The 25,373-nt window shown below is 42.0% G+C and overlaps 1 protein-coding gene across 6 annotated transcripts in view; it reads right to left on the bottom strand.

Annotated features, from left to right (window-relative positions):
• MORC2 (MORC family CW-type zinc finger 2) overlaps window positions 1-25,373 on the bottom strand; it is a 41,080-nt gene that overhangs the window by 13,470 nt on the left and 2,237 nt on the right. For 3 of the 6 annotated variants that reach the window (XM_021703454.1, XM_021703455.1, XM_044921061.1), the window contains exons 2-12: window positions 20,418-20,471; window positions 18,354-18,388; window positions 11,586-11,654; window positions 10,977-11,067; window positions 7,400-7,508; window positions 3,379-3,538; window positions 3,164-3,275; window positions 2,530-2,655; window positions 1,635-1,714; window positions 822-904; window positions 182-267 (exon numbers count right to left, since the gene is read on the bottom strand). In XM_021703454.1, the coding sequence (XP_021559129.1) occupies window positions 182-267; window positions 822-904; window positions 1,635-1,714; window positions 2,530-2,655; window positions 3,164-3,275; window positions 3,379-3,538; window positions 7,400-7,508; window positions 10,977-11,067; window positions 11,586-11,654; window positions 18,354-18,388; window positions 20,418-20,471 (1,005 nt within the window). Of the gene's footprint in view, window positions 1-181; window positions 268-821; window positions 905-1,634; window positions 1,715-2,529; window positions 2,656-3,163; window positions 3,276-3,378; window positions 3,539-7,399; window positions 7,509-10,976; window positions 11,068-11,585; window positions 11,655-12,168; window positions 12,200-12,268; window positions 12,377-15,731; window positions 15,756-18,353; window positions 18,389-20,417; window positions 20,472-25,373 lie in introns of those variants that run through there. The other 3 variants (XM_021703456.1, XM_021703457.1, XM_021703458.1) reach the window with 3 other exon arrangements.

The following is a 25,373-nucleotide window of genomic DNA, read 5'->3' as shown; positions in this document are numbered from 1 at the left end:
CTGGGTGGCTCAGTTGGTTAAGGGTCCTGGGACCGAGTCCTGCATTGGGCTCCTTGCTCAGTGGGGAGCCTGCTTCTCCCCCTGCCTACCGCTCCCCCTGCTTGTGTGCACTCGCACTCTCTCTCTGACAAATAAATCTTAAAAAAAAAACAAAAATAAAAAACCCAGCCCTGGCACTCACCGCTGCTTGGCCTCCTTGATCCGCTTCTTGACATCAGCTTCTCTGCGCAGGGTAATGGCTGTGTTCTGGACCTGCCGCAACATCACCTGGAAATGTACGTTGGCACCAAGTGAGGGGAGGAGGTGCTCTGGACCACAGCAGGCAATATTATAACAAACATCTGAAACTTCTCACTTTAAATCACATGGAATCAAAAACACACTCTGAGATTTACTTCTTTTCTACAGAAAATGGCCTTGATGGGGACAAACTCAAAAGCTATGCTTTACCTGACCAGGCTGAAATGAAGGAGGAAACACCCCCAAATGAAATAATAGTGTCAGACAGAGGGGTAGAGAACTGCTCAGACTCCTTCACTACTGTGTGTGACCTGGGGCAAGTGACCATCTTCACTTCAATCTCCCTTTCTATAAACTGAGAATACTAACAGTGGCCACTCCATATGGTTGTTAGGATGTTGAAATGATTAGCTAAGATTCTACCATACAGTGTGTTCAATAATGATTATGGAAACACCTTAATATCCATTTTGCAGCTTTAGGGTAAGGAGTTCATGACTAGCCTGGGGCTGAGCCAGGCCAACTCTGGGATCCTAATGCCAGAAATGCTAGACAATAGCTGCTCAGATCTGGGGCCTTACCCTGGAGTCCCGCGTGAGGTCTCCACCTAGGCGAACTTCTAAGGTCCGAGCTTTGCTCTCTGCCTCCCGTGCCTTCTCCTCAGCTGAAATCCAGAAGAAACCATGAATAAGGAATACAAAGGTTCAAAAACTCTTAATCATCCCTCCTGAATCCCAGTGTAGTACCCGCTGGGCAAGATGTGTGTACACTGTCAAGGAACAGGAGAGCTGGGAGAGCAACCTCCAACCTCCCTGCCTGGAATGCAGTCAGTACAAAAAGGAAAATCCTTTTGTTTGGAGGTCCCAAACAAAACAGGCACTATTTATACTTGAGACATGTTTTTTAAACTTTATAAATGAAACAGAACAGGTCAAAAACTGCCCACGGTAACCAGAGTTACATCCTCAGCAGGAGCTGGAAGTTATCCAAGTCCTCAGCCAATCACTCTCCATCAAGCAGCCAAGAAGCCCTGTCAGCATGAGAGACCTTGAGATGTTTGCCTTGGAGTCAGGAAAACCAATTTCACAAGTATTTGGGCCAAAGAAAAGTGTGAGATTCTTCACTCTGAGCAAGCCAAGGAGTTGACACTGTTTTAGGTAAGTCCCTATAAATGGCTGATGAAGAGAAACTAGAGTCTGGGAAGAAAAACTGCTGAGAGGATTGGCATGCAGGTATGCAAAAGGAACTAGACCTGTGGTTCAGGAGAACAGCCTGCCCCTGGGTGCTAGACAGAGCTTTTTTTGGATCCTGCTTTGGCCACGACAAGTATCCCCCAGACAATCCCAACCTGATCCCCCCTCCTGCCTGGGGGGGGGGTGCGGGGTGCACATTACCAATCCGTGCTACATGCTCAGCTTTCTTCACCTCCTGCTCTGCACGAGTCTTGAAACGGCTTGATGTGTACTTGTACATCCTGAACAGGGGGAAAAAGCAACCTGAAGACCCAAGCAGCAGCAGGGTTGGGCAGCAACCTGAGCAACTCAGGAATACCCTGCCTTCCTGCTCCCTTCCAAGCTGCACTGTACTCATGATGAGTCAAAAACAAACTTTTTTTTTTTTTTTTAAAGATTTTATTTATTTATTAGAGAGAGAGAGCACAAGCAGGCGGAGCAGCAAGCAGAGGGAGAAACAGACTCCCCACTGAGCAGGGAGCCCGATGCAGGACTCGATCCCAGGACCCCGGGATCATGACCTGAGAGCCAAAAGCAGACGCTTAACGGACTGAGCCACCCAGCCACCCCCAAAACAAACTTATTGTAGCAAAATACCCAATTCCTTACTCCACTTGCCCCTTGCTCCATCTTTGATAAGCAACCCCACTACTCACCAGGTGTATCAATAATCCCACAGCAGAAACAAATCTCAGCAATCAGCCAGGGCCTTTGCTCTCTCCTGTGTAGTGTCTAAAGGCCCCTTGGCCCTGAAGCTGAGAGGCTCACACCGTTCACTGTGCCAGGCAGGGTACCCTCCATGTCACAGAAGGCACTCACACTCAACAAGCTTCACCAGCCAACCTCCACAGCTCATCAGCCATCTGTGTCCCTCCCTCAGGACTTAGAAGTTTCTATGCAGTAAATCACAAGTAGCTTAAAGGCCCAAATGCAGTCAACACTGTCAGAGCCTCTTATCATCACTCCTAGCATCCCTCAAACAATGCCCCCGAGAAATACAGCCACGGCCCCATCCTCAGCTCAAGGGAACAGCAGACCAGGGTGGGCAGACCCCTACCTGGGCTTATATAGGCAGCAGGAAAGCCTCTTGGTCTGCACCTTGTGCCCATGGATGAAGATCCGCATCCGGGGATCAATATAAAGCACGGCAGCATAGGCACGGAAGGAGCGCCGCTCTGGCTTCCTAGAGGTGGCAGGAATAGAGGAGTGCTATCACCCACCCCACAACCAGCTTGACCAAAGATATGAAAGGACAGCCTTTCTGCAGACCCTCCACCTCACATGTTGGCTTTTCTCACCACCCTGAAGGGCTGCTCCCTCAGTGTGGGGAGCACACCCTTCACATCCCCAGCACAGGCACTCCACAGACATCGGACCCCGCCTTACCACTGGCCCCACCACAGACCCAGCAAAACCCATCCTGTCTCTAGGCTCGGCTTCCAAATCAAGGAGTCGGGGCAAGGGACCATTAATCTTTTCTTTTGGCTTAGCTGAGGAGCTGCTGTCCTATTCATCCTTCTGTTTGTGGTAAGAAAACTTGGGAGTGCTCAGCTTCATCAACTCCAATACTGGGAAATTCAGGGAATGAGCCCCACCCCCCCTTCGCTATTAAAGTCACCTCCTGAGCTTTCTCTCCCTGAGAAAATGGACCACCAGTTCCAAGCCTTCCCTCCCTTCCCAGCCACACTCACGTGCCCTCTGGGGAAGTCTCTGCCATCTGGATATCTCTTGGATTTGAGATTATGTCTAGCTCTGGCTCTCCATTATCCATGAGTTTGAGATTGAAGATGATCACCAGTGTTCCTGGGAAACAAATCCTCCTTTTGTCCTGCCAGGCACCACCTGATCATCCCCACACCACTCATGGCTCCTGGATTCTAGGGCCTGTAAGCTCAAGTCTACTTACCACTGTCTCCAGGAATCTTCATGAACTGAGTCATAACTTCCTCTTCATTGTGGAAGGGAGAATACTTGTAGATGAGTTCTGTCTCGATGGCAAACTTCTCCACGTTGTCTGTGACAGGTTCCCGGGTCCGAGCATTCCAGGTGGGCAATGGGACTATCACCTTTGGAGAAAGCACGGGCAGACACTTTGAGGGAAGACCCAGAATAGCCTTCCCCCAAAATGTGCATCCATCTTGTCCCTCTCCACAGTGGCTCCACATTGCCCCAGAGGTGAGGTCCAAGCTTTGCAGCCTGACACCAGAGGCTCTGTGGCTTCTGCCCTTCCCAAGCCTCAGTCTCACAGCAGAAGGTCCTCTGGAATATGCTGATTTATGCCCTGGGGGTCTTTGCATGAGCAGTTCCCTGCTTGGGATGGCCCTGGCCATTCTCCCAATTTGATATCGATTCTTCTCTCTCTACTACTGAAAAGATATTTGTACTTATCTAGTGAATCTGAAGATACATATAAACATACAACTCAGCAATTCCACTCCCAGGTTCTGGGAGTGTCTTCTGCACATATGTACCAGCAAACATGTAAGAGTAATGTAAATATCCAAAACAGAATGGATAAATTACACTATCATATATTTATACAATGGAATAGTGTATAGTAATGACGATGAACAAACTAACAGCTATCAGCATCAACATGCATGGATCTCAAAAACGTTATGTGAGGGGCGCCTGGGTGGCTCAGTCGGTTAAGGGTCCGACTCTTGATTTTGGCTCAGGTCATGATCTCAGGGTCATGAGATCAAGCCGCAATGTTGGGCTCTGTGCTGGGCATGGAGCCTGCTTGAGATTCTTTCTCTCCCTCTGCCCCTCCCCCTAACTAAAACAAAAACAACCAAACAACGTTATGTGAAAAAAACAAAATAGAAAAAAAAAAATCTATGGTATGAGCCCACTTAAATAAACGTCATAAAATAGACAAACTATTATTCAAGAATGCATACACAACACAGGTGCCAAAACTATAAAGAGAAACAAGGAAATAATCATTACAAAAGTTACCTGAAGGTGGTTCCTTCAGAGGTACAATAAGGAATACCATTAGTGAGGGGACACACTGGGGGCTTCTGGTATCAGTCTATTATGGCAACTACCTAAGTGTTCACTTTGTAATTATTCTCTCAACTGTACCTGTATTTTAATACACAATTCCATATTATGGAATTTAATCTTATGTTTTTAAAAGTCCTACCTTTCTCAATTGTACCTCAATAAAACGGGGGGAAAAAAAAATCCTGCTCTTTCTTCTAAAATCCTACCCTTAAGTGCCACACCCAGAGGCTTAGATGTGCTTCTCTCCCAGCCAGCTGCCCAGGAGCCCTGTGGAGAGATGACTGCTTCATTCCCTCTGTAAAGCAAAGCAGTCCAGGCACCTAAAAGCTCAAATCAAATGGCCCACCCTAAGAATAAAGGGATTCTGTATTTTAAAAAGTGCCGGGGTGATAAACTGTTAAGGGTTCTGAGAGATTTTACTGGTTTCTAAGAAGCTTTATCCCTAATGGTATTCATCCCTAGAGCTGGTTTGGACACATTCCTACCCAGTAGAAAATGATCTTATTTTGAAATCTTGGCTGAGTTTGCACTGGAGTACAATCCAAAATAGTGACCTTCTAGCACCAAGTAAGGAAAAAATTTCAACCTAGCTTTTTCACCCGGGGAACTGAATTCCATTTATGTTCTGTGAATCTATACCTGACTCTGCAACCCCCATTCTTCACAGCAGCCCCAGGTGATAACAGCATTGCTTTAAACAGCATACACTTCCACTGGCACCCAACCCGGCCATCAGGACACTTCCTTAATTTCAATGTCACCATACTCCTGGTTTTCCTCCTACCCATCTGGTCACTCCTGTCTCTTCTGCCACCTTCTCCTCTCCCTGGAGGAGAGCATCCCTGAGATCCCAGGTCCTCTTCTCACTCTGAACACTCCTTTAGGTGAGCTCATCTGCTACCAAGGATCCCAGAGCCCAGGCCTCCCCTCAAGCTCACGACCCAAACTTAACTTTCCATGTCCAGGAAAACTTACTCTTCACCAAAGAGGAGGATGCTATTTTCTTTCATTCTTCACCAGCTCCAAACAGCCCACATCATGCCCCAGCTACCACACCAGAACCTACATCATTCATGACCCTCCTCCCTTTTCCCCTCTCCACTGATCAAACACCAGATTTGTGGGTCCCACATGTTAAAGGACCTCCCTGCTGTGGTCCTACCAGGCTACACACAGCTAGGGAATTTCAACTAGTTCACTCCAACACCTGTCTTTTCAATCCAATCACCACATAATAACAAAATGATTTTTTTTTTTTTTAAAGAGAGAAAGAGTGCGAGCAGGCAGGAAGGGGGAAAGGGGGAGAGAGAGAATCTAAAGCAGGCTCAGCACTGGGCATAGCCCAATGCGGAGCTCCATCTCACGCCCTGAGATCACGACCTGAGGTGAAATCAAGAGTCAGATCCTTAACTGACTGAGCCACCCAGGGGCCCCACCAAACTGATCATCTTAAAAGGGAATCTGATACTGCCACACCCTTGCTTAAGCCCCCTTTGAAGGCTGGTGTTAGTAAAGTCCTGTATTCACCAAGGCCCTGAGGTCAAGCCTGACCCAGCCCTCCCTGCTCTCCAGAGGCCACCACCTTTCTTCAGGTAGCCCCTCTGCCAAGTCCCTTCCCACAGCCCTCACCAGCCCTCAGGGCCTTGAACAGACTATTTCCATGGACTTGACCACCCTCCTCCCACTACCCACAGTCCATCAGGAAACATTCCTGAAAACCACAGCCTGGGCAAAAGTTCTCCTGCCCTACCTTCTCCCAGGAGCGTTCTTTCCAGCTGTAGCACTTCTCTCACTGCATGTATGATAGATGAACTGACACAGTGCACCAAAAAGGCAAACAAATCTACTGGCTTGCCAAGTAAAGGTGGTGGAAAAAGACCGCCTTTCATTCCCACCATGAACTAATTTGCTATGATTTAAGCTCATTACCTAAATAGGGCCAGCACAAATCTAATCACAGCTAACCAAGAGAGATTAATCAGATTGAAACCCTGACTAAATTCACCTATCTGGGGATTTCTCTCTGCACACCCTCTCAGCCCCCTCTCTACAGCTCTGGCCACCACCTCCCACACATGAAAGGAGGAAGAGTCCAGTCTGAGGCTGGGCAAACTAAAACTGTCTCTGATACCCCCTCTGGTGAGGAAGCACAGACCTCACCAGACCAACTCCGTAGATGTCTGAGCCACCAGGCCACAAAGAGAATCAACTGAGCATGTGTTTAGCTTACATAGTTATCTAATTACTGAAATGTTTTAAAATGAGAATATTCCAAATTCATTATGACTTCTTTCCAGCATAGCAATGATGAGCTGGGGCTAAGTGTCATCTGTCATTTAGCAAAGAACTTACAATGATGTTTTTCCATATACTCACCTGCTTCACTACCTGCCCAGGCCCCCCAAGTATCTTACTTGTTCCTTCTGATATAAACGATTAAAGCAACATATTTCTTCAAAAGGAAAATACATTCATAGCACATTCCACAAAATCACCATCATATGGGAAAGACAGTGCTGCTCCTATTATTAGTTCCTATTACTACTGCAGGTTGTGATCTCCACCCACAGTAAAGAAGCCAAAACACTCCCCTTGATAAAACTCTTCATACTAACACTCCACCAGACTAAATTTAGGCTGCAGGTCTAGAGAAGCTGCAAATCCAACTCTTGGTTCCTGCCATTTTGATGGCCTCATTCTCAGAAACAGGACAACTGTTCTCTAAAGCTTTGAGATTTTTACTTCCTCTCACACTAAGAGGTCTGCCTAACCCCTCAACCAGTTCATCCAACCAGCTAATCCCATAAAAAGGCATGGCCGCAATCCTGCAACCCCAATGAGCCCAGCATCGCAAATAACCTAAGCAGACCCAGGAAATGTGAAATAATGACTTAGGCCACGAGGACAGGACCTACTTCATCAATGCCTTCCTCCTCATGAAAGGTCCGAGACAAAAAGAGGCAGGTCATGGTGTCTTCCTTCTTGGTGAAGAGTATAAAATCCTTCCCAATGCGCATTGAGCCCCTGAAAGGAAAGCAGAAATGGGTTATTCTCCCAGGGAGATTTTGAATCCCAGGGATTCAAAAACTCACCTGAAAAAGGAGCAAATTCACCCTCTGGACATGACTGAAACTGCCTTTGGAGGGCTCTCCTCAAGACCTCCCTCCCTCGCAGGACCCTGAGATGAGGTCCACAGTCCTCATTCCCTCTGCTCTTCCATCAGCCTTCATTGTTCCTCACAACCAGCCTGACCACACTTACCCACCGTACAAGGCTTCCCCACCACCCTTCTAGGGCACATTCACCACGGATCGTCAGCCCCAAGTTAACTCCTGACCTGCTGCACATGGTAAGTAACCCTGCTGCCCATGCACCAGGTTCATCTCAGCTACACAAGGACTGCTGTACTCTTTGTGCCACCATCAGATTTCTCTCCAGGAACCGATACCTTCAACACATCATCATCCATGCTGACCACATCCAGTTCCCATCTGATCCTTCCTTTGTTGACACAAACTCCATTCTCATTCACTCATCAAATGGCAGTACCATCAAGGGCACAGCCCACAGTCTACACTCATAAATCCTCAAAAAAAAAAAAAAAAAAAAACCAGTATGATCCCAAGGCTCAGCCAAATATAGGGGCTAACCATACACAACATAATTCTTAATCATAGTTTTTAAGAAAGCCTATAATTGGCTCATGTCCTGTAACTACAACCATCTTCTGTCTCAAAATTGTTTCGCCACCTCAAGCTCCTTATGACAGAGGCAGTCCCTGCTTTTAGATGCAACTGGTTTCTGGGAAATGTGCCTTGAGGCTGGGTTCCACAACGCAAAAGTCCGAATGGAATCAACTGCTTCCTTCCTGTTTGGCCACATTAAATCATCTGAGAAACAGGCAAGGACAGGCCTTTCTGGGCAACGTGGAACAGGGCAGAAGTTCCAACAGTTCATTGCCCAGTGAACAATGGGGCTGTTTAGCTCCTTTCTTCTGAGCAGCTTCTGGGGCTTTATGGCTATTATCTCATTAGTCTTCATAATACCCCAGGGAGGGGATGGCAGTGGGAAGCCTCATTACTCTCTTGTATGTACAAATACAAACCAGGCTGGCATGCCAAACACACAAATGAATGCCATGTCCCATTTCCCCAAATGCTCAGGAAAACGCCCAGGACACTATCCAGAGACACTTGGCAGCGGGGGCTGCCAAGTTCTCTTTCTCCTCTTCCAGTTCCCAAGATGCTGGCAATGCTGCTTCCTCTGACAGATTTCACAGCCCTCCTCCTTCTTCCCTGAAGCTTATGGATAGCAAAATGAGGCATATTACCTTGCCTTTTGTCAAAGCTTGCTCTTGCCCTAATTTGGCAAAAACTCTCACTTTGTGCTTCTTTCTTCCCTCTTTGATCCTGACCTTGGAGGCTAAAGAGCAACAACCCCCAAAATGCCACCTCTCTGCTGGCTTCCTTGCTTCTCAGCCCTATTCTCACCATAAATCACTCCCTCTTGAAACTCTTATTCAACTTCTGGTTTCAAAATAAATATACTCTCAACACTAGATGGCTCCAACTCAATGCATCCTTTACAAAACTCATTCTACTAAAATATGCTAATGACAACACTCTCAACTTCCTGGTCTTCTAAGTACTGTCAGAGTCATATTTAGTTTGCTCCTCAAACTTGCTCTGTAAGGGAGAATGTCAGAGAATAGAACCCCATTTTCTAAATTGGAAAACAGATATTCAGAGACGTGAAACAGCTTGCCTGCGGCCACAAAACTGCTAAGACCAGCTAGGAGGAGGCTGGCCTACAATCCAGATGGGAAGTCAGGACTTCTTTCACACTGACTCTAAGAGACCTCAGTTATTGGGATTTAGGGCACCAGCAACAGAATCACTTGGGGAACCTAACCTATAGATTCCTAGACCCTACCCTAGACAAGCAATCTGCTAATGGAAAGAACAAAGGAGAAATAAAATAAGAATCCAGAAACTAGTCTAAGGCTCTCAAAGCAATGACAGCATTTAATCCTTAACTTACTTGACACGTATTATAGTCCCAATTTACAAAGGAGGAAACTGAGGCTCAGAGAAATAATTAAGTGGCTGAGGTGAGATTTGAATTTTAATTTGCATGACTGAAGTGAGATGGATAACAGCTCCGGCTTTGCAGTCAAAAGGACCTGGTTCATATCTCAGCTCTACACTCAGGCAAATATTTGTATACCTCTGGGCAAATCACTTCATCCCCATAAATCTCAATTTCCTCATTGGAAAATGAGAATAAAAAACGAGAATAGGGGCGCCTGGGTGGCTCAGTCATTAAGCATCTGCCTTTGGCTCAGGTCATGATCCCAGAGTCTTGGGATCAGCTCGGCATCAGGCTCTCTGCTCAGCGGGGAGCCTGCTTCTCCCTCTCCCACTCCCCCTGCTAGTGTTCCTTCTCTTGCTTTGTCTCTCTCTGTCAAATAAATAAATAAAATCTTCAAAAAAAAAAAATGAGAATAGGAGGATTAAATAAGATCATCCAAGTAAAGTTTTTAGCACAGTGCCTGGCACATGGTAAGTACTTGTTATTACCATTTGGTTTCTCCGCTGAAAAACAAATCAGAAAGTCCAGATACCATGTCTCCGATGTCTTTGGAAGCACTCTCTTTCCCTGCCACACATCTAAAGCATGCTGCATGTGAGGGACAACTGATACTGTTGACTGACCAAAACACACCCTCTAACAAAACAACATGTTTCCACAGCAAGACTGGAAACGTGACTCAGAATTCCATTTGTACAAACTCCAATTCCACTAAATCTTATTCCATCCAAAGGTATGTACAGCTGGAAGTGAGCATTTCAGAAATAGAAACCTTTCTCTTGGGGCTTCACTCAAAATCAGAACAACACATTCCAAACAACAAACAAGTGGGAACCAAGGGCTGAGAAAGAAGTCCCAAAGGATCTGAAGACATTAGGTAGGTCCCTGCTACAGGGTCTAGCAGGACACAGAAGTGGAGACCATGTCCTCTGAGAGGGAAGGTTCAGATCTCTATTACTCACTCTGGATCCCCAGTGCCTGGCTCAAAACATGACATGTGGCAGGTGCTCAAGGCACACTGCTGTGCCATGAAGCAACCCCTTTGGCATCTCAGATACATCCTAACCCCACAAAACAACCACTTGCATCCTCAAACCACAGGGTAAAAATAAGATTTTTCATCAGGAGGAGAAATGCGGTTCCAGAGCACATTGCCAAGAGAAACCTACAGCTTGCTTCTCTCACCCCAAATGTTTAGGATGTTCATTCTTTCAATCTGTAAGGAAAACTTGGCTGAACGACAGTTGCTAAGTCTTAAAACTACTTCTTTCTGACTTAATTCTTCTGCTCCAGAGTTACACTAATGGAAGGATAAGGAATACAAAGTTTTCATTGGACAACAGCAGGAGAGTACTGCTTGATTCTGTATTCAGTCCTACAACAGGCTTCTAGTATACTTACGATTTTAACCCATTCCCATATTGCCCAATCTGGGTGGACTCAGGTGTTCGTTTGGCCGACTTCCCAAACTGGATCACACTGGCAGCATCACCTGAAGTGACAGGCACAAAAGAAAGTGAAGCATTTGCATTTCTTCCCCAGGATCCTCAAAAATAAAAGGTCTGAGCCTTGTTAAATCTAAGCAGGGCTGTGTGTCTACTAAAACCACTTCCCAAGGAAATTCAGAACCATGAGGCAAATGGAGACAACCTCTGACTGGCCTGTTAGTACCACCATCACTAGGAGTTTATTCTGTTACCAGAACATGGTATGAAGGCTGAGGGAGCCCTCTGTAGTTCCAGCTCCAGGATGTTGTGCAAGCTGATAAATACAATGTCAAAAGACAGGTAATTTGACTGACTTCAGGTTGCCATTCAGATCCTATCTCCCATGCTAGGACAAGACCTGGCAAATCCATTAGTGAAATTAAGCCTGAGATGTTGCAACAGACCTCTCTCTCTCTCCAGGTGGATCTTCTAATCACAATAGTAAGGCAACAGAAAAACAACACAATGAGTATTTAGTAAAAAGAGTTACATCCTCCCCAAAAGAAGAAATCTCATCACTTACTTGGATCCATTCCTGCTCCATCATCCAAAAAGCAAAGCATAAATCCTCCTCGAAGGTCCTCTCGCCTTTCTGTAAAAGAAGCAGTTGCCATTACTGGGTAGTTACCTACCAGAGGATAGCAACATGGGTAAGGTCAAAAGGTGGATCAATGTGACATTTGGCCCAAAAAGGTTAGGACAAACCTAGCTCCTCCTTCTAATAGTCTATTAGAAGGTAAATGTCAGGGTCCTTGAGGGTGGATATTACTATCAAAAGTTCTCCAATGCTTTCTAGTAAATGACAAAGATTTTTTTTTTTTTAAAGATTTTATTTATTCATTTGAGAAAGAGAATGAGAGAGAACACATGAGAGGGGATAGGGTCAGAGGGCGAAGCAGACTCCCTGCCGAGCAGGGAGCCCGACGCGGGACTCGATCCCAGGACTCCAGGATCATGACCTGAGCCGAAGGCAGTCGCTTAACCAACTGAGCCACCCAGGCGCCCCTAAATGACAAAGATTGACAGAATCTTTGAGGGCAGGAAATACCCGGTCCACTGTCTGAGTCACCCAGGCACCCCTGAATATGCATGTATTTAATGCAAACCTCAATCATCCTTCTGCCTCTTCCACCTGGATTACTTCCACCTCTGCCCTCTGCTATGGACCCCAAGTCACTAAAGTACTCCAACTACAACAGACTGTACCTTATCAACACTGCTCAAATTCAACAGGGCATCTCCTTTGTGGGTTAAATCTGGGGTAGCCTTCAGACAATGTGATCAAGCCAGACATGCTGTGGGCACAGTGGTGGCAGTTACTATCCAGAGAAATTGCTAAGTCTGTGTATGACTATCCCCAGGCTAACCTGAATTTCTGGGTTATCTGTATTCATTGCCACACCCTCTGCTTGTTATGGGTACCTGAAATGGCTCCCTAACCTAGGAATATGATGGCGCAAGATCCAGTAAGAACTGCCTGGTTCCCAGCTGGACTTGCTCGACTAGAAGGAAGAATAGTCTTTTGACAAGAGAATTAAGTCCTTTGACAGTGCAGCCATGGCAGGGCTTCTTGGTTGACAGAAGGGGAACAAAACAAACTGGCTGCCATTTCAGTGGGTGGAAGAACCTCTTCTTTCAGTAGCTGTCTTCTGTAGTAGCAGGTGGTTACTCAAAGTAGTATGGGTCTAAGCATGTCACAAACACTAAAGAAGAGATTCCCAAATAGGGAAAGGGGCGATATTGGAGTTTCCAAGGTGCCTATGACCAATGATGAGGATTATGCTGACAAAGGAGAACAGCACAGGCTTTGGAATCAGGAGATCACTTCTACTAAAAGGAAAAAGTCTACGTAAGGGACTATAGGAACAAGCCCAAGGCTGCTTTGAAGCCTAGTTCCCGAGTACTTTTTTGTTCCCCCCAACTTTATACAACTATCAAAGCTGAAGAATCCCAGTTTAAAATACTCTTTGTCCTCCCCTTGGGCTAAAGATTCAAATGAGTCATGATCACCTTCTGTTAAATTGACTAGTTAGTGTAATTTAAAACGCTATTTTAAAAGTACTATAAACCACAGATTTTCAAGTATCACTAAGTGTTCAGGAACCTGACTTTGCTGAAACATTAATAACAAGTGCTTCTTAAAAGTTCAAGAGCAAGGACCTTCCTATTAAGTACTTACGGTAGATAAGAAAATTTCTCCTTATGGCAGTGCCTCTTATCAGTGTGGAGAATCCAAGTGAGATCTAGTAAGCATGAGCAAGTGCAAGAAAAGTACAAAAAGGCTTCAAAGTTTCCTTCTGGAGGAAGCAAAGTATTACATGGAGACTCAAACTAGGACAGATACAGAGCATGGTAAAAAAAAAAAAAAAAAAAGTGTTCTAAATCTAGCCAAGAGCCATTTGTTGTACACTTCAGCCATAAAACATTCATGAAGATTCTGCGTTGGAATCTAGAAATTGGTTCAAGCCAACTAGTATTCCTTGAACACTATATAGGAAATTACTGCAAGGCCCCTGTGTTTGTTAGGTACATAATCATCACTTAACAGTGGGCCTGAGATCCCTTCCTTGTTCAAGGACTTCATTTAAATATTTTTCATATGGTTTACAAGGGTAAAAGTTCCACCAGTAGAGGATCCTCCTGGCCACATAGTGATCAACAGCCTGTAAGCAGCTAGTAGTACCCAAGTCCACATGATCATATGCAATACTGCCTCAGGGCCAAGAGAGACTAGCTGACACAGCAGTCACTTCTTCAACTTTGGAAACAGGCAATGTGGCATCATCACCTGGCTACAATGCTTATCCTCATCACTTGTTTATTCAATGAGTATTTACTGAGCACTTCCTCTGTTCCTGGCTCTGTGATGAAGACAGTAGTAAACAACGCAGATATGACCACTGCCTTCATGGAGCTTACAGTCCAGTAGATGCTACTCTCTGTAGCAAATCAGTTAAGCAGAAGGGTTTAAGCAGGAGACTAAGAGTAACAGCTAGAGCAAAATGTATTGTGCGTTAAGAATCAGTTGAAGAGCTTGTTAAAAATACAGATTTTGGGCTCTACCCCAGAAAGTCTGTGTGGGTCTGAGGAGGTACCTTAGAATTTGCATTTCTAACAAGCTCCCAGGGGATGCTGATGCTGTCCATCAGTGGACCACTCTGTGAGAAGCACTAAGCTAGAGAATCAAGAACCAGAAGGTTTCCCGGCTCAAAACTATCTCCCTAGACATCCCACCAGTTAAAGATGTATTCCTAACACCTGATATTTACTTATCAGTCAGTTGAGTGTTATCTGAAGCCTCCAAGCAAAGGACTTTGATGAAGGAGGGGGAGTTCTAGAGAGAGGAGAGTCTAAGCAGCTGGGTGTTGTATGCTCCCACTCCCATCACACATCTTGGAAGCAAGAAAGGGAAGGCAAAGCCAAACTGCCTTCTTTACAGTTGTGCTTCAGATCCTAGTAGCAGCTATGTAAGATTATCAGAATGAGTTTGGAAGGATGCACATCTAAGCTCCCCCCAATATGACCAAGTCTGGCTTCTCCAAATTAGCCTGACATCATCCCATCATCCAACTCCCACTGGGGAGAAGACAGAAAGAAGCAGGAGAAGAAATGTAAAATGGAACTGGTAAGGCAAAAATCAGAGATGAAAAATAATATTGTCCTTAACGGAAGTTGTAATAAAATGATATCCAAGTTCTTCATTGTTCTTTTGCAATCTGAGCAGTATTCATTTCAGTTACATGTGCTCTAATTTTCCACTTACTAACCATGGTTTAGCATCACAAAGGGGATCTTTCTTTGAGGAATGGCATTGCCTATCCAAGGAAGTCAAGAAAGTCAATAAAAATACGGAGTCTACTTCTGACAGGCACATTACTGTCTGGCCCCGTCTAATAGGAATGCTTTGGGTAAATGAATACCTCCACACTTTAAGAGTCTGGTTCCTTTGTCACCCTTCTTTTAAAACATGACTTTTTAAGGGTGTCTGGGTGGCTCAGTTGGTTAAGCGACTGCCTTCGGCTCAGGTCATGATCCCAGGGTCCTGGGACCGAGCCCCGCATCAGGCTCCCTGCTCCTCAGGGAGCCTGCTTCTCCTGGAGCCTGCTTCTCCCTCTCCCTCTGTCTGCCACTCCACCTGCTTGTGCTCTCTCTCTGTGTCAAATAAATAAATAAAATCTTTAAAAAAATAAAACATGACTTTTTAGTGAATTCAAACTAAATCTGATGTTTAAGGGGATTTCCAAGCTCAGTATCACTCTAGTCTCAAAATGGGAGACAGGAAAATACTTTCCCCCGTGTACTGACAATAAGAACTTTATAGTATTAGGATATTACTAATTTTATCATTGTACTCATAAAATGAGGTTGCTTTTATTCCTCCTGTTGAATGTGTTAACAAGGCTCTGAGGTAGAAAAGTGTGAAGTTGGGGCTCCCAGGTGAGTCAGCCGTTAAGCGTCTGCCTTCAGCTCGGGTCATGATCCCAGGGTCCTGGGATCAAGCCCCGCATCGGGCTCCCTGCTCCGTGGGAAGCCTGATTCTCCCTCGCCCACTCTCCCTGCTTGTGTTCCCTCTCTCGCTGTGTCTGTCAAATAAATAAAATCTTTAAAAAAAAAAAAAAAGAAAGCAAAAAAGAGAAGTGTGAAGTTAAAGATATCTCAGCCAAGATACCCAATCTTGAGGTATTTGGAGTAAATCAAGTCTTTTTCTAAAATGCTGTAGTGCAGGGCGCCTGGGTGGCGCAGTTGTTAAGCGTCTGCCTTCGGCTCAGGTCATGATCCCAGGGTCCTGGGATCGAGCCCCGCATCGGGCTCCATGCTCTGCAGGAGGCCTGCTTCTCCCTCTCACTCCCACTGCTTGTGTTCTCTCTCTCTGTCAAATAAATATATAAAATCTTAAAAAAATAAATAAAAAATAAAAATAAAATGCTGTAGTGCTTAGTACTTCTTTTTTTTTTTTTTTAAAGATTTTATTTATTTATTTGAGAGAGAGAGAATGAGAGAGAGCACATGAGAGGGGGGAGGGTCAGAGGGAGAAGCAGACTCCCTGCCGAGCAGGGAGCCCGATGCGGGACTCGATCCAGGGACTCCAGGATCATGACCTGAGCCGAAGGCAGTCGCTTAACCAACTGAGCCACCCAGGCGCCCAGTGCTTAGTACTTCTAACACACCATTTAATCCTTAACTGCCTTGACAGTTCCCTCAAGATCAAGTTATTGTTCTCTAATCATCTGCAGAGTGCTAACTGTCTTCTCCAATTTGAGACTTAAATTCTCTAATGAGAACTTAGAAAAGGCCCCATCACATCCTCTCTGGACTCTTCCCAAAGCACAACAGGAGGAAGAACACTGAGCACAGAATAAATGCACAGTGGTCCTTTTTCATTTAAATTGAAATCCAACTGTTCTGTTGCATTCTGAGTGTAAAGGATTAAATTTTCTTAGTGAAATTCACCCACCAAAGGTGGTAGGAGGGGGCAGGGATGACCTGTGTTTAAAATGCTTCTTTCAAGTAGACAGACTCAGCTATGATGATTTGTCCTTTCAACATCACTTGGAGTAGAGGCCCATTCTCTGCTTTACCATCTGTGCAACGATTAAAACAACATTTCTTTCAGAGGTAGCTGTAATTGCTCCTCATTAAAGTACACTTGAGATGTAAGATACACACTGTGACTTGGGAATGGTGCCTCCATTTGGCCTTAGGGTTTAAGTAACAATCTTCTAACACTCTTCTGCTGTGCCTCTGAGATATATCCCTAACACCTGATATTTACTTTGTTCCTTTCCTCTAAAAATAAAAAGTCTTATTTTCACCACTTTGGCATAGCCTTTTGAGCAGAAGGCTTTCAGAATTTAAGCAGTACAGCTGACTTTCAGCTGTTCTGAATTTTCTTTGCTCCAAAGTATATCAGGGATGAGAAAGTCATCCTATATGGGAGATTCTTCATAAAATTATGTAACATTAGAGGTTCTGAAAATTACCTCTTAGTTGTTTGCCTGTTCCCATTTATGAAATGAGTCCACAAAGATGGGTTATTTGGTAAGTGTATATTCCCACAAAAACACTTCAGTCTTCTTAGAAGCTAGTCAATGTTATTCAAGACTTAAGAAAAGTTTGTCAGAGACATGTATTATGCTAGCCAAATTGGATTTAAAAGCCATCTTCCTCTATTTTGCTTCCAAATTTCTAGCATTCAAATGACCAAAAACATGCTGGTACATACACTTAACAGGCAGAAAACAAACTAAAAATAATAATTTAAAATTTTAAAAAAGCCAGTGATAATAACTAAGAATTCTTCCACTATTGCACCCACTCCAGAAAAAAAGAATCTTACTACCAAACAGCAGAGCCAATTAAATAAGCAAAACAGGAAACACCGTTAATAACATCTTTAAATTCCAGGGTGCCTGGGTCGTTCATTTGGCTGAGCATCTGACTTTGGCTCGCATCATGATCTCAGGGTCCTGGGATCAAGCCCTGCGTCAGGCTCCCTACTCAGCACGGAGTCTGCCTGTCCCTCTCTCTCTGTCTCTCCCCCTACTCCTGTCTCTCCCCCTACTCATGCACTCACTCTCTCTCTCAAATAAATAAAATCTTAAAAAAAAAAAAAAGAAAAAAAACTTTAAATTCCAAGCAAAGCAGCTCTCCTCCTGACACCTGTCTGAGAACATCTCCTTAGCAAACCCCAGTGCCAACCCAGTTAACCCAAATGTTTTATGCAACTGACACCAGCAACTCTCTAAGTCCTCACTGAGGTTGCAGAGAGAGAAACTGGCCTCCAACAAGATCTCTCTTTGGCTCCAGGTACCAGTAAAATCAACCGATCAGTAATCCAACCAGTAAAATCACCAGTACTTGGTCACTTCACTCCCCGCTACTCTACTCCATCATCCCATAAATCTCTCAGTGGCTATCTAAATAGATCTACAGGGGGCACCTGGGTGGCTCAGGTCATGATCCCAGAGTCCTGGGATGGAGCACTGAGTCAGGCTCCCTGCTCAGCGGGGAGCCTGCTTCTCCCTCTCCTCCCTCCTCGTGCTATCTCTCTCTCTCAAGTAAATAAAATCTTTAATAAATAAATAGATAGATCTATAGATCTGGGAACCACATGTTAGAAACCAATATTCTTGGTTTCTATTACATGCCTGACCAGAGCTGCCCTATTTCTACCCTAGGACCTGGAGTAATTGTGCCATCTCCCCAGGCTCTTAGGCATTTCTTCTTAGGCATAGCCATACATGCATTCAAAGAACTGAACATCAGAAGAAAGGACTGACGTCTGACTTACCTGCGTAAATATCTATTCTGGTGGCATCCGCATCTCTGCAAAAGAAATCAAGATCGAATGAAATATGAAATATCAACCATCAAAATACATAGTATTTTAAGCAGGATGCATACTATTTTAAGTCTATTTTTAGGACGTCACATAGAAATTCTGTATCCATTAAAGTACCCTTTCATACTTGGCAACACTATTTTCCTTATGTGTCTGTGAAACAGTTCTGAAGCTCTAAATTATTTAAAATAACCACACAACACATAGGGTCTGGATACATCTTTTTAATATGGATTTCAGATTTCACAGTAAAAATATCTAGAGAATGAAAGAACATTCCCCTTTACACACTAAAAAATGACTCACAACTATGTTTCTCTAATTTGATAGCCATCATAAAAAAAATGTTCCAATAACTTGTCCATTTTTCTTTTGTACAAGATACTGAAAAGAAAGAAAAACATCATCTGCCACAAAACCTATGAAAAATAAGGTCCCATAGTATATACATTACAGTCAGCAGACTAATTGACAAGCCTGTAATCTTATCCTCCCTAACCTAGAAAGGAAGTTGGGGCACTCCATTAGACTCCAACCACCAGCTGAAATACAAGTTCAGTCATCAATAAAGGCTTGAAACTAATCTAGTCCAATTCTGCCAACTGCAAGGAAGGAAAATGAGGCACAGAGAGTTTCTTAAGTTCTAAATGCAAAAAACCCACTCAAATCCATACAGTTCTACATGTACCTATTCCCAAAAACATAAAAACAGTTTCAAATATGAGGAAGACGGGCAATATGTGTGCATGACCAGGAACACATACTCCCAGGAATCTCCAGTTCACCATATGATATACAAAAAGGCAGTCTGCCACAGCACACCATGGTCTCACTAAGCTAACAAGTGGCAAATTCAAACATCGTTCCATTAAGCTACAGCATTTTTAAATTAAATACAAAAATTATGAGTCAACCAGGATTGAAACAAAATGGGGAGTTTTCTGATTAAACAGCTGTTAACAAGCACACTTCCATAAACAGTCTGGTGAATAACAATAAAACTAATAATGGTACAGGATTATAGTATAAGATATAGATACAGACAGAAAATTACCGGCAAGCTCATTAATTGGGGATGTTTAGAAAGCACTTCTACCAAAAAAAAAAAAGTACTTCTCTCCACTCTTACCCTCTTCTTTCATTATTCATCAACACTTGGTCAATAAGCAATGTGTCTGAATTTTATCTTTGCAATCAAAAACAAAACTGATATAATATTTTCATAATTATTAACAGAATCTTGATTTGGATGTTGCTATTTATCTTTGAGCCAACCCAAACTTCTTTCCAGTCCTACACAGTAACATTTATAGACTTCCATCACTAAGAACTTAGTATAACACAGTGCTAAAGAATTTCTTCCAAGCACAGCTGCTAACAATAGAAGACACTTTGATCAATTGGAGTCACTGACCTTAAAATGTACATTCTGAGATCACACATAACTGTGGCGTAATTTTAAAAACTTTAAATGGTGTACTGTCCTGACAGCACAAATTAAATCAGCTCTTGCCTGTCCCATTAACTTGACTCCTAAGTTTCTATCTTAATTCCCTGCATTTCACTACAATTACCTTGCTCTAATACACAAGGGAAGGTAACTTTGGGGGTCATAAGCTCATTATTTTTAGGAAAAGCAAATTAAAGTCAATCAAGTAAACTAGAATTATCAACTAACTTGCTATTAAAAATACTTTTGGGGCAGGGCGCCTGGGTGGCTCAGATGGTTAAGCGTCTGTCTTCGGCTCAGGTCGTGATCCCAGGGTCCTGGGATCGAGTCCCGCATCGGGTTCCCTGCTCCTTGGGAGCCTGCTTCTCCCTCTGCTTCTCTCTCTCTGTCTCTCATGAATAAATAAATAAAGTCTTTTAAAAAAATACTTTTGGGGTAAGAGACCTCTTAGGAGTGAATTACAGCTGCTTACAGAATTGTCTTCCTCCCACGTCTTCAGAAGCAAAGGTCACAACGACCCAGAGAGTTTTCAAGCACAGACTGTATGCCTAAAGACTACATACCTTGCATTATCAACCAGTTCAGCAAGAGCACCAAACAAGAATTCATGAGTAGTTCTGAAATGATAAATACTAAGAATCAGCAGAAGAATTCAGAATTGAACTATGACACCTACTAAGGTTATAAAATGTTAGTTTTTAGGAAAAAAAAATCTAAAGTTGCCATTTGTGCTGTCAATTCATGCTACTGAAATTTAAACTTCCCCATAATTAGAGCCTTTTAAAAGCCTTCTAAGCCCCCTCAAATGTTAATCAGGTTCTGCTATCTACTCATGTTTATTCTTACTATGTTAAGAAACCCACTGTGAAGCATTAAGATTTCTATGTATACTACAGATTTAAAAGCAGTTTTTTTCACTACTCATGTTCTGCCTAGAAAAATGTCTGTGTTTTATTTTTCACTGCCTTAACCAGCTATCAGTTTCTGCATATCTCTAAGCATGCTTAATGGACAACTTGCTAACATTTTGCTTTACCAATACTTGCATATTATCCATTGGTGAAAAAAGAAAACCCATTTGTTTCTATGCAGTTTGTAAGCAAAATATTCCATATGAAAGTGAGGAGAAAAGAGAGAATAATCTATTTCCTGACATTTCAATTCTAGCTAAAAACCACCTTCTCCACATTAAAGAAAAGAATCAAAGACCCTCTTGTACATATTCCTCTTAGAAGGACAGCTTGGTGTATTCTTCCTAGAGTCCCTGATAGCCCCTTTAAGAAGGTCATCTCTCTTCCAGGAGACTGCTCAAAGTTGGGTTAGGTAAATACACAATTACCATAGTATTCAGAACTCAATAAATATGATATTTATGCAGAAGATGAATCCTTAAATTCTTTCTCCATTTACATTCTCTTTAATTTGTGCTGTTTCCCATAATAGTCCTCTTTATATAAAAGTTAGGATGTGTTCATCTAGAAACCTTGACTTTTGTTAAAAGAATAAAATAAAATAAAATCATTAACCTAGATAATACATTACCATCATCAATTTTTCAAAAATAAATTCCTGATTTTTTCGTATACCATTTCAGCCACTAGACAAAGTGAAAATTTCTGAAAATTTAGAATATACCAAAATTAAATAACCAGTGTCTAGGATCTCTGATCACTTACTATATCATGTAAAACAAAAAACAAATTGTAAAATATTTGCTTATAAAATAAACACCCAAAACTGAACTGTCCAGAACACTGGTTTTCCCTCAAGTAAACCTACATATTTTTACAATAGCAAATTCTGAATTAAAACTACTAGTTATTAAAAAAAAAGAAGAAGAAAAAGCGGTTCTTGGAATTTTAGGAGTAACTTTCTCCCATGAGATCAGTGAATATTATCTGCTGCTAATCCAAAGATGGCACCAACAAATATGTCTTAGCAAAAAGTAGAAATTTATCTCCAACAAATTCTTCTGACCAAAATCCAATCCTTAACTATTTTACATGAAAAGAAAAACAATTTCTAAGAGAAAAACCTGCATAAAACAGATCTTTAATTAAAAAATTCACATCTCTATAATCATCTTAAATTCTTCAAATTATCAGTTGAAGAAACAGAGAAGTATTCTGTAGATTACTACACTAAAGAAATAGGGAGAAATATTAGAAAATTAAGGTGATTTGCTAAAGGTAATATAAATTAAATCTAACATTTGCTCTCAAGCTTTTAACCATTTTCCTGTCTTAGAAATGGCTTAGAAACTTACAAAGTGAGTTAGCTTTCTATACTCTAAATGTTTTTAATTTTGAGGATAGTTAGATAAAAATATAAAATAACAAATTCTACTGTAAAAGTGCTCATTTCAGTGAGAACCTGTACTTTAACTATAGTCAAAGAAACTCAGAAATAATAGCTCCTGTAACAACAACAAAGAGAATACAACCATAATAAGAATGGGACTACAACTTGTATGCAGGAATCTTGGGAATAAGTACGTTTAAGAATGACGTACTGGCCTTTGGTAGTGAGAATAGTGAATACAAATAATCTTGAAAACTAATTTTGATACCCTTTGCCATTAGGGCAAAGAAATAAAAAACAAATGGCAACTGTTTCTCAGCAATACCTATTTCTGACTGCTTCACATGAAAAGGAGAGACATTCAGAATTCAATAAGATCTCAAAAGGGCAAACACAAAGTATCTCTGGCTAAGTTTTCACTGCTTTCTATAAAATGTTTAGAAATGTGCCTTATAAATTCAGAATTTAAAGAAAACATTCCAAATGGCCTTCGTTGTTCCACAGAGTATCAATGTTGTTCCACACATACGTATTTCAGATAAGTTAACAGATAACTTTAAAATGTAGCTAACGGATACTTTTGATAAGTACTGACACATCATAAAAGGGGTCTTTTGTGACAACTGTTGGGAAGGTCAGAGACAACACTCATCTTCTCTAGACCTTCAAATGATCGATGGGTCCTACTAACAAAGTCAGAGTTCTAAATATTTCTTAAAATCATAAGAACCAAAAATACACCGACATAATTTCTCCTCCTTTTTTCAAATAATATTCAAAGAGACACATTCATTGCTTGCTAGCATTTGAAACAGGTATTTGAATAAATATCAAAGAAAATTATTTTCAGAGATGTAAAGATTCTTTGCATGTTATCCAAGAAAGGTCAACCATATGGAAAAAGACAAGGATTTTTAGCAAACTCTCACTTTCAATTGGCTTTTATACCATTTGCGCTATGATCAAAATAGTTTTGCAGCTCAGCATTTCCAGTGACAAATTCACGGGTAAATCTACTCATTACATAAGGAAAATGGTGTCCCTATTTATATTCAACCTGAATTTAAACCAATAGATTATCCACAAGTCCATCATACAGTAATAGCTTCTCCTGTGTTCTTAAGAGATGTTGACAACAGTTAATTGCCTTAATTGCTAGAAAATAAAGCTGAGAAACTAGAGCAACCATTTTACATTCAAATGGCTTTAATATATTTAGAGTGTTAACCCACATTTCAACTAAGTCACCCAAAATATTAAGTCTCTAGAGATGGCAGGTTCCTCTATATTCACTACATATATACATAAAACAAGCCAAAATCATCATATTGCCAAGATTAAATTTTATTAAAGTGCCAACAGAAATAGACACAGAGTGCAGGGATCTTACACTTAAGCATTCTGCTGTATCAGACCACTTAGCAGTACTGCAGTGACGTAAGATAAGCACCTTATCAAAAAGGAACATCATTACCACCACTATATCTGGAACCTAGCACCTAGACTGCTCAAGAACTTTTTACTAGTAGTCACAAAACCCAACACTAAAGAGCAGTAACAGCATAAAACTGTTTTTATTTAAAAACCGTAACTTATCATTTTATACTAGCAACACCCTGTATTAAAAGGAAGTAGCCTAAAACTTTCATGTTATCATGAGACTCTCCCAGGCCTGCCTTAAATCTTAATGCTGATGTAACCAAAATAACCATCAACAATTACCCTAGACATCATACAAAAAAGAACAAAAAAAACCCCTCAAGACAGATGTTTACTGTCTCCAACAAATGCTCCAGAATTTACTAGGAACGTATCTGCCTAATGACTACCACCAAAGAGCAAGCTGCTATTATATAAATTATTATACACTGAATAAATAATCACCATCTATTCAATGTTTACTGTGTCCCATGCATGAGCTAATTATAAACATTTTACATAATCCTCAAACTGTCGGATTAGCTCCCTTTTATAGATGAAAAAACTGAGGATCAGGGAAATCAACTTGCCCAAAGACTCAGCCAGGAAGCAGGCAAATCCAAGCTTGGCTGGCTCCCAAGCCCATGCATGCTCCCTCCATTGCACCACACTGATTTCTATTCTTCTAGCCTGCCTGGGTTCAGCCTGCAAGTCCAAATTACATGGGGGGTAAGCAAAGGGCCATACCTTTCATAATTCACAATATGGCAATATTGTAGATGTCAGACACCCTATTATGGTCTTATGTTTTAAAAATTAGACCAAAGGAGAAGGTACTATAAGACAAATCTTCCTATTTCTAAAGGTGACACTGCATATCACTTAACACAGAGAAGATCCATCCACCATCACTAGGAGTAACAAGTCACATCTTATGAAAGTTTCCTGTAGAAATGAATTTCCATTCATGTCACCATGATAAATAAATTTTGAAATTGGTTATAAGCTAACTTATCATAGTACTTTAGGGTTCATATTTTCTTCTGGCAGGACTGGACACATCCAAAAATAGACAACTTCAAAGGTGTGACCCAGACTAGAAAATCTAAAGCTTCCAAAATGGTACATCCAACCCTCAAAAGTTCATCCAAGCAGGTGGTTCCAATTCAATATGGGAAAGTCAAATTCACAGAAATTCTCCAATTTCACTTTAAACAAGTGACTTAACTAGAGCTCAATTCTTTACCTTAGTTCTGTTCACCTATTAGTAAGATAGCAAAAGACGTAATATTCCAGAACCTCGAATTAAAGGTTTTTGATAAATTGAATACATCTTCCAAGTAGGAAGTAAACCGTTTGCTTTAGAAGCAAAACAAGCCCTTAAAGGTAAAACTGACCAGAGTTAGTACTGCCTAATGGTTAAAGACACTAACCATTGTGGCCAAATAAATCTTATTGCCTTATAGTTTGATGCCTTAAATTTGCCACTTAGAAGATGTGTAACTTTTGGCATATTATTCAATCTGAGCCTGTTTCCTCAACTGCAAAATAGGAATAATCCTTACTCCAGCAAGGTTACTATAAGGATTACTTTACACATCTTTAGAAGCGGCAAGAAGCAATTAACTGTTGTAACTATTATTTTATCATCAAATAAAGTCCTTGGGGGAAACTAGAACAACCCACCCAGTTTCCCAAGTCCCATTCATGGTCTTCCAATGTTATCATATAGTCTGTCATTCCAAATTTGGACTCTCATGCCACAATTCAGAACTGAAGTAACCATTTATCAAACCCAA

Source organism: Neomonachus schauinslandi, chromosome 14 (genome assembly GCF_002201575.2).
Source record: "Neomonachus schauinslandi chromosome 14, ASM220157v2, whole genome shotgun sequence".
NCBI lineage: Eukaryota > Metazoa > Chordata > Mammalia > Carnivora > Phocidae > Neomonachus > Neomonachus schauinslandi.
Note: the sequence above shows the minus strand (reverse complement) of the source record. Positions and strands in the feature narration are given on the sequence as shown.